The sequence below is a fragment of the Coloeus monedula genome, assembly GCF_965178545.1.
Source record: "Coloeus monedula genome assembly, chromosome: 18".
Classification (NCBI taxonomy): domain Eukaryota; kingdom Metazoa; phylum Chordata; class Aves; order Passeriformes; family Corvidae; genus Coloeus; species Coloeus monedula.
Window position 1 is genome coordinate 10,227,703 of NC_138798.1, and position 13,279 is coordinate 10,240,981.

Consider the following 13,279-nt stretch of genomic DNA (forward strand, 5'->3'; position numbering starts at 1 on the left):
TTTTGCAATACAGATTTTTTTTAAAACAGTAACACTTCAGGAAAATACCCAAAAACCCACCCTATAACTTGCAGGATTAGTTTTAAACCTGCATGAAGGGCCTGCCTTGCTACTTCTTGTATTAAACACCAAAACAATGGCATGCCCTAGCACTGAAAATTCTGCTGTGCTCCAGTTTGTGTCACCTGTGGCACTATGGAGTATAGAACACTCCAGAAGTTACACCCTGCAGTGCAACAGAAAGGCAGGAATAAGAAATAGCAGTATTTTACCAGCACTTAGCTGAGACCTTATCTTCCAAGCCTGAGAAAAAGTTATCCAACATCCTCTGCAAGGCAATGTAACCAAATTTTACTCCTTTGAGCACAGGAGCTTCATTTACCTTCATGATGCAACCAAGGACTTGGATCTGACCAGTCCTATAGGTAGATCTATGTTACTGCCACAGAACCAGTGCCTTGATAATTTTAACACCGACAGTGCAGTTTCAGACTACTCCAGGAAAAACCTACAGTCCACGCTGCACCCTTCCTTTCTTCTATCCTTTGCAAATTCTTAATAAAACTGTAACTAAATCAAACTTTGTAACCATTTGAAAACACCTCCATCCTTATCCCCCACTCTAATCACCACCTTGTCAGACTCCTCTTTCATTAAAAAAAATTTAAAAGGAAAAAATAGGAAGCAATGGGAAGCGCAGACACATGGAGTGTATCTGCAGGCAGGTCACATCCGTCCACTGGCAGAAAATTCAAAGAGCAGGCGTGCTGCCTGGAGCATCTCATTGGTTAGTGAGTCAACAACTGGATCCTCCAGGACCTGAAAGACACAGGAAGGAACCAAAGCCTCACTAGATATGATTTTTAACACAGTTGCTTATGGTGGAAGAGCTCCTTTGGGCAGACAGCAGCACAAGGTGTGAGATGGGAGGGAATGTCACTGGTCAGGGCTGTGTGCATGAAGAGACAAAGACCTTCTTCCCCTCTAAACTCAGGTAAAGTAATCCATCACTGGGTGTAGAAGTGACAAGCACAATCAGTGCACAATCCAACTCCTAGGAATTCAGAGCAGAGCAATTCCCTTCGCCTTGCCCTAGGCATTGACTCCTATAAAAGCCAGTAACTGACAGAGGGTAAGACCAGAACTAAATAATCAACGAAGTGATGTCCTGAACAAGGGAGCTCTGCTCTGGAATTTTTGTTTGCTTGCTTGCTTTCGTTTTACTCTCATTTTGGTTCTAACGGGATGTATGAGCTACAAAAAAAAAAAAAACCTGAGTCTTGTGGAGAAAAAGGAAGTTTTTCATTTGCACCTCTGTGGTTCAGACATAGGAACCAAATATCTCCATATTGTTGCCAGAAGCCCAGAGCAAGTTAATTCAGCAAGAAGCAAAGTGCCCAGGAAATCTGTAGAATGCTGTAAGATCATTTACCCATTCAAGCTCTTCTTTTCCCCTCGAGCACACATTAAAATATGCAAAAATTGCTTTTCTGAATTCTTGAACTGAGTAATTATTACAAAGATTTGAAGATGTTCCCTTTGACATCTACAAGCATCACTCAGTATCTTGCTCACCAGCCCACAGTGCATTGAGTGTCATGTTTCTTCACCACTGCAAAATCAGTGCAAGAATGCAGAACAGCAAGATGAAAACTAGCTAGAGACAGCCTGCTCTGGGAATCTTAGAAAAGGCTCATCCATTATTAATGCCCAAAGCTTTCCTTCTTGTCTGGCTTACATTATGGCTGGTAAAAAGGCCACTTTCCAAGATACAGATCTTTATATTGATGCTTTCAGAGGCTCGAAAGAGGTTCTGTTACTGCCCTCAGAGCTGCAACCACTTCTCATAATGATGCCAGCAGATATGGGCTCCTGCTTTTCATAATCTCTTTTGAAAAGGTTTTCCCCAGCAGCTCACACTGCAAGGGAAACAGCAATGGATGCTGACTGACTGTTAGACCAACATACATTATGCCAAAACGTACCTCAATGTACAGCTTAGATAGGGCTTTCTTTTTAGGTAACATTTAATTCAGAGATGTGCTCCCATCCCCTTGAAAGCACAAGATTTCTAACTTTTATTCTCCACTGCCCTAAAGTCTCCATCAGAAGGCAGGCAGACTGCACCCACAGCATGGAAGTACCTTCTCTATCTTGGCCAATAATCACACTACTCTGTATACTGCTATCAGCCACCTCAGAACAATGCAAAATCCCTTTTCCTCAACAATTGCACAGACTTGCAAATGAAAATTACATTAAATATTTTAAGATGTCTGAGAGAGCAGAGTCAAATTGTGCAAAACCGCTCAGAGGGGAGGACCTTAAGCAGCCATCTTCATGTGATTGTTCTATAGGTGAGCCCTCCATTGCTAAAAATTTAAATGACACTTTGGATCTGCACAGGTTCCCTTGGCCACCATTTCAACAACACATTTAGTAAAATTAGGGTCTGATTAGCAATTCAAGTAGGAAAATAATCAACAAAACCACCTTTCCTTCTACTATCTGCTGGATGTTACCCAGGGAATGCCCACCTTGCTCTGAACTGGATTCCAAAAGGTATGCTTAGATCAAATATGTTTCATACTAAATATGATATGAGATTTCACATCTCTGAGAGAGCTGCAGGGGATCATGTATACAGAACTCCTTTCTCTGAACATTAGGTATGTTCTACCTGGCTTTGTCCCAAGGCTTGGCTTTCTTCCATCCAGGGTGCAGAAACAGGTGGGCACTGAGGCTTGCCAAACACAGTCTGAGAGGAACTGGAAAAAAATTATATACAAGTGCATTTGTATTTATGCTCTACTTGCCACTTACTGTAATGTTTTGCAGCAGGACAAGAGGGGCTGTTGGCAAGACTATTCAGTTGATAGAGCTGTTAAGTTGTCTACACACCTGCCCCATTTCTCAAAATTCTTATGGCCTGAAAATACAGGCTCTGCAGTGGGAAGGCAGCCCTGACCAGGAGCAGTATACAGGGAATCATATTTCAATTTGCAACTTTCCTTCTGCCCCAAAACACTCCATAAACAAGGAGATGTCTACCAAAATGTCTCTCTCGAAACTATAGACATAGACATAACATTGGCTCCGCTTCTGCTACAGCTTTCCAAGGCCACCAGTCCAGTCCGGGGACATGCCTTCCCCATCTAAAGTCCCCTAGAGGCTCTGCCAGCCTCTCAAAATAGATCAGTCTGTGGGCACTAGGTCAAGTAGGAGACACGGAGTGCTCAAGAATGGGATGTTCTCTCCTATCATCACCAACTCAAAACTCTCTAATCCAACAATGCTGCCTGTACCACCACCAGGAATAGCCCAAGGTGTGAGTGTCCATACAGGTCCAGACAAGAGGTGCCCACTAGCAAAGTATAGGAAAAAAGTAGAAGCAACGGGGCAAGTGTCAAGTTGCTCTTCCTTGGAATGCCCCCCAGCTTCCAGCACCCAGTCTTGGGACTCCTCTGCTGGAGAATGCATTCAGAGAGTCACATTTCCTGAAGACAAATGGGCTCAGCTCCCTCTCCCACCCTCTCAAGAATTTGTCTCATGGTTTTTCACGGCCCACTTATGCCGATATGCACAGTGCCCTTAGCAAGGAGTTCTATGATTCAGTTATGCAACATGCCAAAAAGTAGCCTCTCATTGCTGGTTTGGGACTTGCTGCCTGCCAGTGTCAGGATGCTGGGTTATCCAGAGGGGAAAGCCTAACAGCAGGAGGATTCCCAGCACTCTGAGCTGGAATCCCAAAAATGCAGGCAGAGGCTGTAAGCTGCCATGAACATCTCAGCACTGACATTTTCTAAATCAGTATGCTGGCTCATAAATGTAGAATGCCTTGCTCCACAGAGCTCAGTGTGCTTTTCTTTCTGAAATGGAAGGCATGAGATTTCTGCTCTGCAAGAACCATTAGCTGGGCTACATTCCACCTGTCCTGACTTGCAGAATGAAGAGGATACATCACCACTGTCTGTAAAGGGGAGCATCTGTTTGGTGTCCCACAGGGACTTCCAGTCCGCTTGCTGGATCAAACCCTCCTCTCAGGCAGCAGAAGCAGATGGAGACAGTCAGCTTCCAGCCTGGTTCCCTCTCACACTCCCACCTCACAGCCCTGTAGATCAGAAGAGGTTTGGACACAGCACAAGTGCGTAGGAGCGGCTGCAAAAAGCCCGTGAAAGAAATCAACAGGAATTGTTCTGATAAGCTTTGAGGACATGTCCTTTCCAGGTGAGCATCTTTAAAAATGAGACAAGTAGATAAAGGGTCCTTTGGCTGACTTGTAGCTCTATCCCAGTGCTCAGGAAGCAAGGAGAGCATAACACTGAGTCCACTCCAGATAGGTGATCTTGGCTAAATAATTTCCTTCTCTTTGTGTTACTTTTACCTCTAAAACCGAGATAACTTCACTGCCCTGTCCTTCCAGGACAGCAACACTCATTTGCCTTACAGTTCGATCTGTTGCCCTCCTGAGACCCCAGAAGGGTGATGCTCATTGCAACATGAGTGCTCAAGAGGACTCTGGTAACAATACTCTTCTCTAATCACTGACTCTGTTAGAGGGCTCTGCCTTATAACACAGATGATCCTCGCTGACTGAGCAGTGACCTTACCCAAGACTACCCACATGAGCTCTCCTGGCTCTCTAGAGAGAAACTGCAAAATGAAATTGCTGGAATTGCAGCCTAAGCATCGCTCACTTCTGAAAAAGATTGATGTTCCACAGCATTCATGGAATTTTGAGGAGCTCAAGGTTTTGGGGGGAGCTGGACCAGGCCAATAAACAGGATTTACAAATAGGATTCAAATATCTATATCCTCACCAAAGGTGCCAACAAAGCAGCAAATCTTGCCCCTCATAGGAATATGATAACGGGTGTGTGGATTCCTGGCACACTGACATACCCAACAAGGAGACATTCACCATAGATTTCTTCTACTGGCAGAACATATTTTAAAAATAAACATGAGCTCACTCCAGAGTCAGAACATGAAATTTTAAATCCAGCCAAAATATTGCCAGCAAGCCTTGCTGATCTTTCATGATCTTTAGCCACTGTTTAAAACTGTGAATCCTAAAACACAGCCCAAGGTTTATAATGCCTGACCTAGGTTCTCCCCAGCAATTCAGAGCAAGGAGTCTGACATGAATGGGAGCAAGGCACCAGGCCAAGTGGGAAACAGGTAAAAGGCAGAAATGTTTTTAGCAGGGAACTGGGGCCAAAGTCTCACCAATCTTTATCTCCAGTGAATCACTGCCTTTACCTGTTGTTCGACAAGCCACGAAGCCATCTGTGCCTCTGCTTCCTCATCTATAAAGTAGGAATGAAGCTTCTTCTACCTCCCTTTTTGACATACTGACAGTGTCATGCTGGCACAAATGCTGGTCAGTGTCAAGCAGAAGGGTTATAAAATGGGGCTGCTGCTCCTGCTCTGTCTTGCAGATCAGTAAATTAAAGGAAGCCCATAATGTCTGGCAGTGTTTATTTTTATGTAACATTATGGAAGTTGTATAACATATGGAAAATGGCATGAGTTTTTGTTTTGCATTCTCTGAATTCATCTCCGTTCCCAGAGAAAATCTGAAACCTTTGTTCTACGTGGAAAACAGAAAGACAAAACAGTGCCTGTCTTTCTGTCTTCCAATTTGGAAAGCTTGCACTATGGAATAATCTTGTCATGAGGTCATTAATGAAGCTATAAAAACTATTTTAAGATTAAGTACAGGCCCTACCAACCCAGCCCAAAGAACCAACCCTCACTGGATCAGTACAGGTTATGCTTTTCTGCCAAAACCAAGCCAATAGTTCAGAAGCTGAACCTGCCTAAAAAATAGGGGGTCATATCTTTTCTGATTAGACTGGTTCCAAATCTCCTTTGTGCCACACACACACATACACACTTAGACAACATTACCCATGCACAGATATAAATACCAGTAGGATGGACACAAGGAGAATCAGTCCCTGGGAATGAGATGTATCACTATTTCTGCAACTCTCTTCAACAGGGCACCAAGACATGGCTGGACTCACAGCATCATTTTTATTCCTGTCTTTAGGCAGCCCTGTGCTTTCCCTCCCTTTACCTGTGGGGAATAGATTCCAGGGTCCCTAGCTGTCCTTCTCTAAGGATTAAGCTTTCATCCTCTAAATATGACTCCTGAATGATTCTTCCTGAACTGTCTTCAACACAGCCACCTTGACAGACTGTGCTCAAGGGAACTCTGATACCTGCTGAAATAAATGCTCATATTAAAAACAAGTACAGACACAGATAACATGGCTGCAACCTCTGACCCAGCTATTCCTTCTCTCCTTGCTCCACATTCACCAGAGCCTGGGTGAACGGCAGTTACAGCACTTTCTGCTCTACAGACCTACAGCGAAAACAAGTGGAACATTACTTATGCATCCTATCAAGCCTATTCTGAAGAACAGGGAGAAGAAAAGAGATGGTGGGAATGCTGAACAAGACTGGACAGGAAGGAGACAAAGAGAGAAAAAATAGCAAGAGAGAGAAAGGAAAGTAAGAATACGTGCTTGAAGACAAGCACCATGTCACAGTTAAGAAGTTCTCAGGCAGTATCTTAATGATGACAGGCATTAAAAACCCAGAAGCTTGCAAACAACAGGGTGAGCAGACAACACCTGGAGGGACTCTCTCAATGGGAACACTAAAAGGAATGCACCACTATCTTATGGAAGTGGTTACAGTTTAGGCAAAAGAGTAGGTAAGAATGTCTGTTTCAACACCTTAAATCAACAGATTTTCTCACTGAACTACCATGGAAGCAAAACTCCAAAGCTCAAAATAAGCCCTGTTCTCCTTCATCAGGACACTTAAGTGAGCAGGAGTGTTTACAACAATAGGAAGAGAAGCTTGGAAACTCTTAAGGTCAACAATCTGGGTGCAGTTTTACCAACCTTCTACATCTGGGGTCCACACGGAGCCAGAGACTCCTCTGATGCTGTAAGGGGCCCGCCACATGGGCGGCCAATGATTCACAAAGGGAAGGGACTCATAAGAGCCCAGGTCAAAGCTCCCCCGCCAGGGGCTGGCAGCAGCACTGCTCACTGCTTCTTCAGGCAGCAGCACAGGAGAGCCAAAGCAGGTTCCTGGTTCCATCACAGCCTCAGTGCCAAAAGGTACAGGTTGTTCAGTGCTGTGAGTGGTGAACAAAGCCAAGCTTGTTCCAGCTTCATACAGCTCAGAGCTCTGCACACAGCTGCAATGATGGAGAAAATGAATCAGCCAGACATACTGCTTTGCCAAAAGGGGACCCCCAGATAAACCTTTGAATCCTGCCCTCCACAGCTGGGAGATGAGCTGCTCTGACTGGACATGGAACATTGCCATCAGTGGTGGCAAGGTTCCTAAGTGATGTCCCCTGGGAACTGACATGGAAGTCAGTTCTGTGAATATGTTTAAATGTTGCTTCATCTCTGAACTGTCACTGTAGAGATGCCATACATCACCTGGATTCCAGCGTCTTTAAATACGTTCCTTCAGGAGGCTTATACAGAGGTGCAGCTGACTGCTCCCATCCTGGCTCACAGGGCATGAGGGTTATCTCCATTTGCTCAGGGCTGATGCCCACATGAGATCCATCTGAAAGGTGCAGGCCAGGCAGGTGAAACAACACTAATGGCTGCTCCAAAGGGCAACAAAACAAGTCTAATCTGCCAAACGCAGCACAACCCCCCTGTTCCTTGTGACTGAAGTTTGGTTGTCTGTGGAAGGACATGGAAATACTGGGTTTTCCTGGAGTACACTGCCCTGATTCCAGAATCTGAGAGCTAAAACCTGCTGCCTCCCATCTATTTGCCTTCATTTGGTGCTTTTTTAAAGCCAGGCATCTCTTTTCACCTGTCCTTGCACAGGCCTTAGCAGTGTCTGCTCCTCTGGATTGACAGCCTGGAGCCAAACAATGAGGCACTCCACTGAAGCAGAGTCCTCCAGCAGCACATGATGCTGTTCTGAAGAAGCAATATTGTTCCCTTCCTGAGGGAATTTAAAATTGATTTTCACCTCTCTGGACCACATCCTGAAGACATTAGGAAGGGACAAACCTGCAGTTTGTGGAGTGTTGGATCCTTTATCCTGTGGCTCATTTCTGTGGGAAGCCAACGCCCTCTCAGGACATGAATTGTTGAGCTTTTCCATGCGAAGGAGGCGAGATTTTTGACGTCGTCGATAATTTGCAAACCAATTATAGACCTGAGTTGGCTGCAGGTTCATGTCCCGAGCCAACCCTTCCTGCAAACCCAGGTGCAGGGAGAAATCAAGGGGAAAAAAATCACATCCAAATAATCAGACTTTTCCCTTCACTTCCAAAAGCAGTCCAACAAAAGAGCTTCCAAACCCAGATACATTGACTCACTAGGTCTCCGATAGGCCTATGTGGATCTGACTGAGGAGACCATTTTATGAACTCAGTTGGTAGAAAACACATATTCCAACCTGCACACCCAGACAATTTGTTTGCTAAGGGAAGCCACTGCTATTCTATAGTACTCGCCAGATAATGCCCTCACCAAAGCATGCTCATCCTACAGAACGACAGCTTCACAGAGGTAGACGTTAAAGTCTGAAGCCTTCACCTGGCAAGGTAGTGATCAACAATGACTATTGATTTAATTCATACATCTCTTCCATTACAAATCCGTCCCTGTCCAAAGAAGGTAGATCCATGTATACACCAACACAGCCTATTGTGTTATCACATTAAATTACCAGCATTTGAAAAGTCAGCACAAAATATATTCTGGTAAACAAAGTGCAATTTTATACAGGTTGTTACTCAGTCAAGTCAGAACTATTTATCATTGTAATAGAGCTTTGCTGAGTGATGGCTGTTTGGCTGCCTATGCTCAATCACTACAAAATTAGAACAGTGAGGAATTTATTGTCCCTCAAATTTTGTCCACAGCAAGAGAAATTACTTAGCATGAACCTGATGATTTCTTAAAGAAACCTTTAGGGAAAGATCCAATATGAGGAATGCCAGCCCCAATGAGCCTTCTGAAAACAAGCATTTAGAATTAAACCAGTTTAATTTAGAAATTAAACCAGTTATAGACTCCTGATCGCAGAGTCCTGCTTTTCTATGACAGAGAGACCTGACTGGAAATGTCCCTAGCATATCCCTACCCGCTGTTTCTTGTCTGGATTTGCTGTCACCTCTGCAGCAAACTTGTGCAGGTGCTGGCGTACTTCTTCTGAATAGTTTCGATTCTTCAAAACTTCAGGACAAAGGGAAATAGGTGGAGGATTCCTGTACACAGGAGAAAATGGGATTAAAAAGGACCCAAAAGGAATAATTCACATTCATGGGAATTTTCTCACATTGCCACAAATGATCAAAATACCAAGAAAAACCAAGCTCCAAGAAGCAGCATCTTGAGGTGCAAAACCAGCCTCTGCATCTGTAGCCCCTGCATCTGAAAACTACAGCAGAGAAAAAAATCTTGGTCTCCCCACAATGCAGTACCTCTTCCTGCAACGAAACTTCTGCAGTGGTGTCAGAAAATCTGTCTGGTGTTTCTCCATAACCCTCCGGTAGTGAATCTCATGCCAAAGTTGCACCAGTTCTTCCTTCTCTTCTGCCTTGCAATACTAAAACAAAACTGTGTGTAAGCAAACCTTCCCAGAGAGTCACTCAGACTGCCTATCAAGGAGAAAACCCTCAACAGAAATTTTACTCAGAGATTCCTACTGGTTTGACAGAGCTGGGAGCATTATCTAAGTATATGGCTTGCTGTACGATCTCCAATGTACACAGGGAGTTGCCTAATTCCTTCTTTTTCCCTGGTGAAAAGGTCTACGTTACTAGATCTAGAGGCCAAAAATTCCTCACCTTGAGTGGCACCATCCAGCCTACCTCATATATTCCCACCCTGTCAAGTCCCCTAATCTTGGGCTTCCCAAGACTTTTGTGTCCTGAGCCCTAAGACTGTGAAAACCAAGAACCACCACAGAAGAGAACAAAAATCCTGCTACAGCTAACTCCATAATCGCCCAGTTACCTTCTTCTCCTTGGCTGATTAACAGCAAGTGCCTGTAGCAAAGGCTTTGTCCTGTGTTTCAGGTCAACAATGCACACTTATCACCTTCCACTACCTTACGCCAGCTGGAAATGCTCCGTGTGCTGCAGTTTGGGTACTTCTGCACTAACAGCTTTAACTACTGTTTTGCTAACATGTTTTCCATGAAGAACCGAAGAACACATCCCTACCTCCAGGAGTCTGCAGGCTGCATCATGTTGCCCATTATGGATATGAACGGACACACAAGCCCGGACGACATGGATGTTAGTGAGAAAATATCTCGTGTTCTTGCATCCCATCATGGCTTCAACCAGCTTCTCCAGACTAGGAGACGAGTTCTGGAGCTCCCGGCAAAGCTGTCCTGCTAGATCTATCAGCTTGGTGGGTGGGGGATGCTCATTTTCACTCTTCTTTAACATGGCCATGAACTGCTTCATCATCATGTCCTGTTGGAAGCTTTTTCTGTGCAATGCATAAAGTTGTGGTTAGATAAAAACTCTTTTATCTCCTATTTTTAGCTTCTATGGTATGCTTTTCTCTTTTTTTAAAAGGAAAGAAATTCACTGTGCTGTTAAAAGCAGCCTAAGAACCTCAAAACGTTTCAAATAAAACTAGCCCTAAAGCAGTCCTGAAAAGCTAAAGACGCACCAGATTTGCAGTTGAGAAAACTAAGCTCAGAAAGACATATTAAACTTTCCCCAAACCTCAGAGACTAACTCTGGGGTTTACATCCACGGCTTACAGGTTAAAACTATCAAAACATTAAGTCCAGAGACATTCAGGTGAAATTAATTCGGTTTTCTGCAAAATGGCACATGACAGGCCCGAGCAGACCGCAGTTACCATAAAATGTAAAACCACCGCTGAAGCTGTTTCTCGCCCGTTTTCCTGGGAAAAGGAGGCCGGCGCAGTTCCCCGCGAGGACACCCCACCCTTGGGCCAGCTCCACCCCGCCGGCCAAAAGGGGGAATAGCTGTTAAATAGCTGCGAAGTGCAGGAGCAGGGACACGCGGCAGCCTCGTCCCTTTCCTCCCGTGGCGAGACGACGGTCCCTGCCCGCCGGCCCGCTCCCTGCAGCCAGTCCCAGTCCTAGTCCCGGTCCCTGTTCTCACCGTAGCCTCGTGCACGTCCAGACGCTTCCCCGCGCCGAGGGCACTCCGGGATCAGGTGCAGGGCCGCCGTCGGGTTTCAAGTCCCCGCCCAGGCGGGGTTCCAGGGCCGCCCCTGCACTCCGCCCCCACCCCCGCTACAGCTTCGACCGAGCACCCGCCGCGTGCACAGCTACTGCCGGAGTGCAAAATAGATGTAGAATGGTGTAGAATAGATGGCAGCAAGTTCCTTCCATAGTAGAGAGTATTTTTAAGTCGCTAATGGGAATCAGACAGGCACTGATAATTTTGACACACTTAGAGCGACTGAATGAAGACGCATGCAGCTCAAACCCACCTTTTTTGTAGGTGGGTGCTGTCTAAAAGCAGATGACTCATCCTGACTCAGTTTAGGGGATAAAAAACTGAAGCAGCTACGGTTTGCCTTGAATCACACCTGAACACCACTGTGAAGGTGTCAGTCCTCTCCTGACTCCAGTTTCTCGATGGTATGTAACAATAAGGAACCATCTCGCAGCAGGAGCCAACAGCCTCCACGCATGGCACAGCTGGGTGCTGGCTGTGACCCACTCTAAACCTATGCTTAAATAACCAACTCCTGCCAAGGCCCTGCAAAGACAAAGGCTACGTACTTGAGTGCAGGCATCTTCCTCTTGCGGCATGCAGATACATTATAAAAACCTGCCCATAATCCTCAGCAGCAACTTGCGTTCAGTAGGCCTTGATTTCTCCTCAGGCTTTGTTGCCGGCCTTGCAAGACAGTGACTGGCTTCCTGCTCTTGCTGTGTGACACTGTTCTAGATCCAGATGTGAAGACGGAAAATCCTGGATGATTACAAGACAAAGCCCCAGCACTGAACTTTGAGCTGAACACAGAAAGCAGTATTTTCTTTTGACAATTGCTCTCTTTTACTCACAAATTCTGTATTGCTGTGGAGTTACAACAAAACATCAGATCACTTCATTTTCTGCATTTTACTTATTTACATGTAGGAAAATTTAATAACCATCTCTTACATCTTATCTTACATATTCACACAATCAGGTACACCTTGGAAGGGGGAGGGGCAGGCTGCTGCCAGGCACATCAGATGCCAATGGCACCGATCATTTCCAATGACTGGAAGCTGATACCATCACACTGTGCTGAATCCAACTGCCCTTGAAAACCATTTGCACTCTCCCTCTTTTATCTCTGCTCTAACTGAAGTTTTGGCAATCAAGGACTGTAGATACTTGAAACCAAGCTGAGGTCAGGTGATAGATCCTGGCAAGCCAAGAGCTCAAATTCTTCTCTTCCAAGCACTTAATCAAATTCTGTTGAATATCAACAGCAATATTGCTCAGGTCCTCTTGGAGCCTCAATATGAATCCAACAGAGAGACTCTTCACTTCTACTTCCTTGCCACAAGGTAAAGCTTCTAGCTGTCTCCCTAAGAGATACAACCCTATTCACGGAGCACTAGCATGCATCTTGTCCAGACAATCAGTCCAGAACATAACAAGCCGGCTGTCTTTGTTCCAGCAAAAGTCTGTGAAGTCTTTCAGCAACCGGTCTGCGAACTTCTCATCGCCAGTGGCACTGGAGCGCCAGGTTTTGGTCAGCATGGTGTTGTAGGCCCAGTTGTAGCCAATGCGCTCCTCACAGAACATGTTCTGGTTGGTGGAGCTGGTGGAGTTGCGCCGGCGCCGCTGCTGCCCACTAGAAAACTTCCGCTTGGAATATGGCAGCTGCAAAAACACTGTCCCTGCAGGAAAGAGACAACACTTTAATCTGAGGCAGACCTAAGTCCCTACTACTGGTAGCTGACTCCTTAAATTCTGAAAAGGAAACTGGCCTGAGTTTCATTTAATTGCCTTTTAGCATGAGAAAATGGGATACACTTTTCCCTCTTGGCTCTTATGTGCTACTTCTTCCTGTATGTTACAACACTGGGAGGGAGTGCATTTTGTCTGCCTTTCTCTTACAAGCACAGAATGAAGCAAAGATATAGGCTTTGGTCCATCTTGCTAACTTACCATGAATTTCCATACTCTTCTGCAATTTTCCAAATGCTGTCTTCCCGTCATTGTTTTCATGTCTCAGCAAGTGGACCCTAAATGCTTGATCTGTCTCCCACACAG

The 13,279-nt window shown here is 45.2% G+C and overlaps 2 protein-coding genes across 7 annotated transcripts in view; both read right to left on the reverse strand.

The window, feature by feature from the left end:
- ANHX (anomalous homeobox) lies at positions 1 to 11,914 on the reverse strand. 2 transcript variants are annotated; one of them, XM_082293743.1, is made up of 9 exons: positions 11,788 to 11,914; positions 10,235 to 10,508; positions 9,491 to 9,615; positions 9,151 to 9,274; positions 8,070 to 8,256; positions 7,476 to 7,608; positions 6,924 to 7,225; positions 2,681 to 2,768; positions 1 to 819 (listed from the first exon to the last, which is right to left on the reverse strand). In XM_082293743.1, the coding sequence occupies exons 1-9, from the start codon at positions 11,799 to 11,801 to the stop codon at positions 789 to 791; spliced, it is 1,278 nt and encodes a 425-aa protein (XP_082149869.1). In that variant the 5' UTR covers positions 11,802 to 11,914; the 3' UTR covers positions 1 to 788. The 2 variants fall into 2 exon arrangements, with proteins under 2 accessions (XP_082149869.1, XP_082149870.1); XM_082293744.1 differs by lacking the exon at positions 2,681 to 2,768.
- Positions 11,905 to 13,279, reverse strand: part of DEPDC5 (DEP domain containing 5, GATOR1 subcomplex subunit) — a 41,368-nt gene continuing 39,993 nt past the window's right edge. For all 5 annotated transcript variants that reach the window (XM_082293737.1, XM_082293739.1, XM_082293738.1 and 2 more), the window contains one exon: positions 11,905 to 12,903. In XM_082293737.1, the coding sequence (XP_082149863.1) occupies positions 12,608 to 12,903 (296 nt within the window). In that variant the 3' untranslated portion in view covers positions 11,905 to 12,607. The remainder of the gene's footprint in view (positions 12,904 to 13,279) is intronic.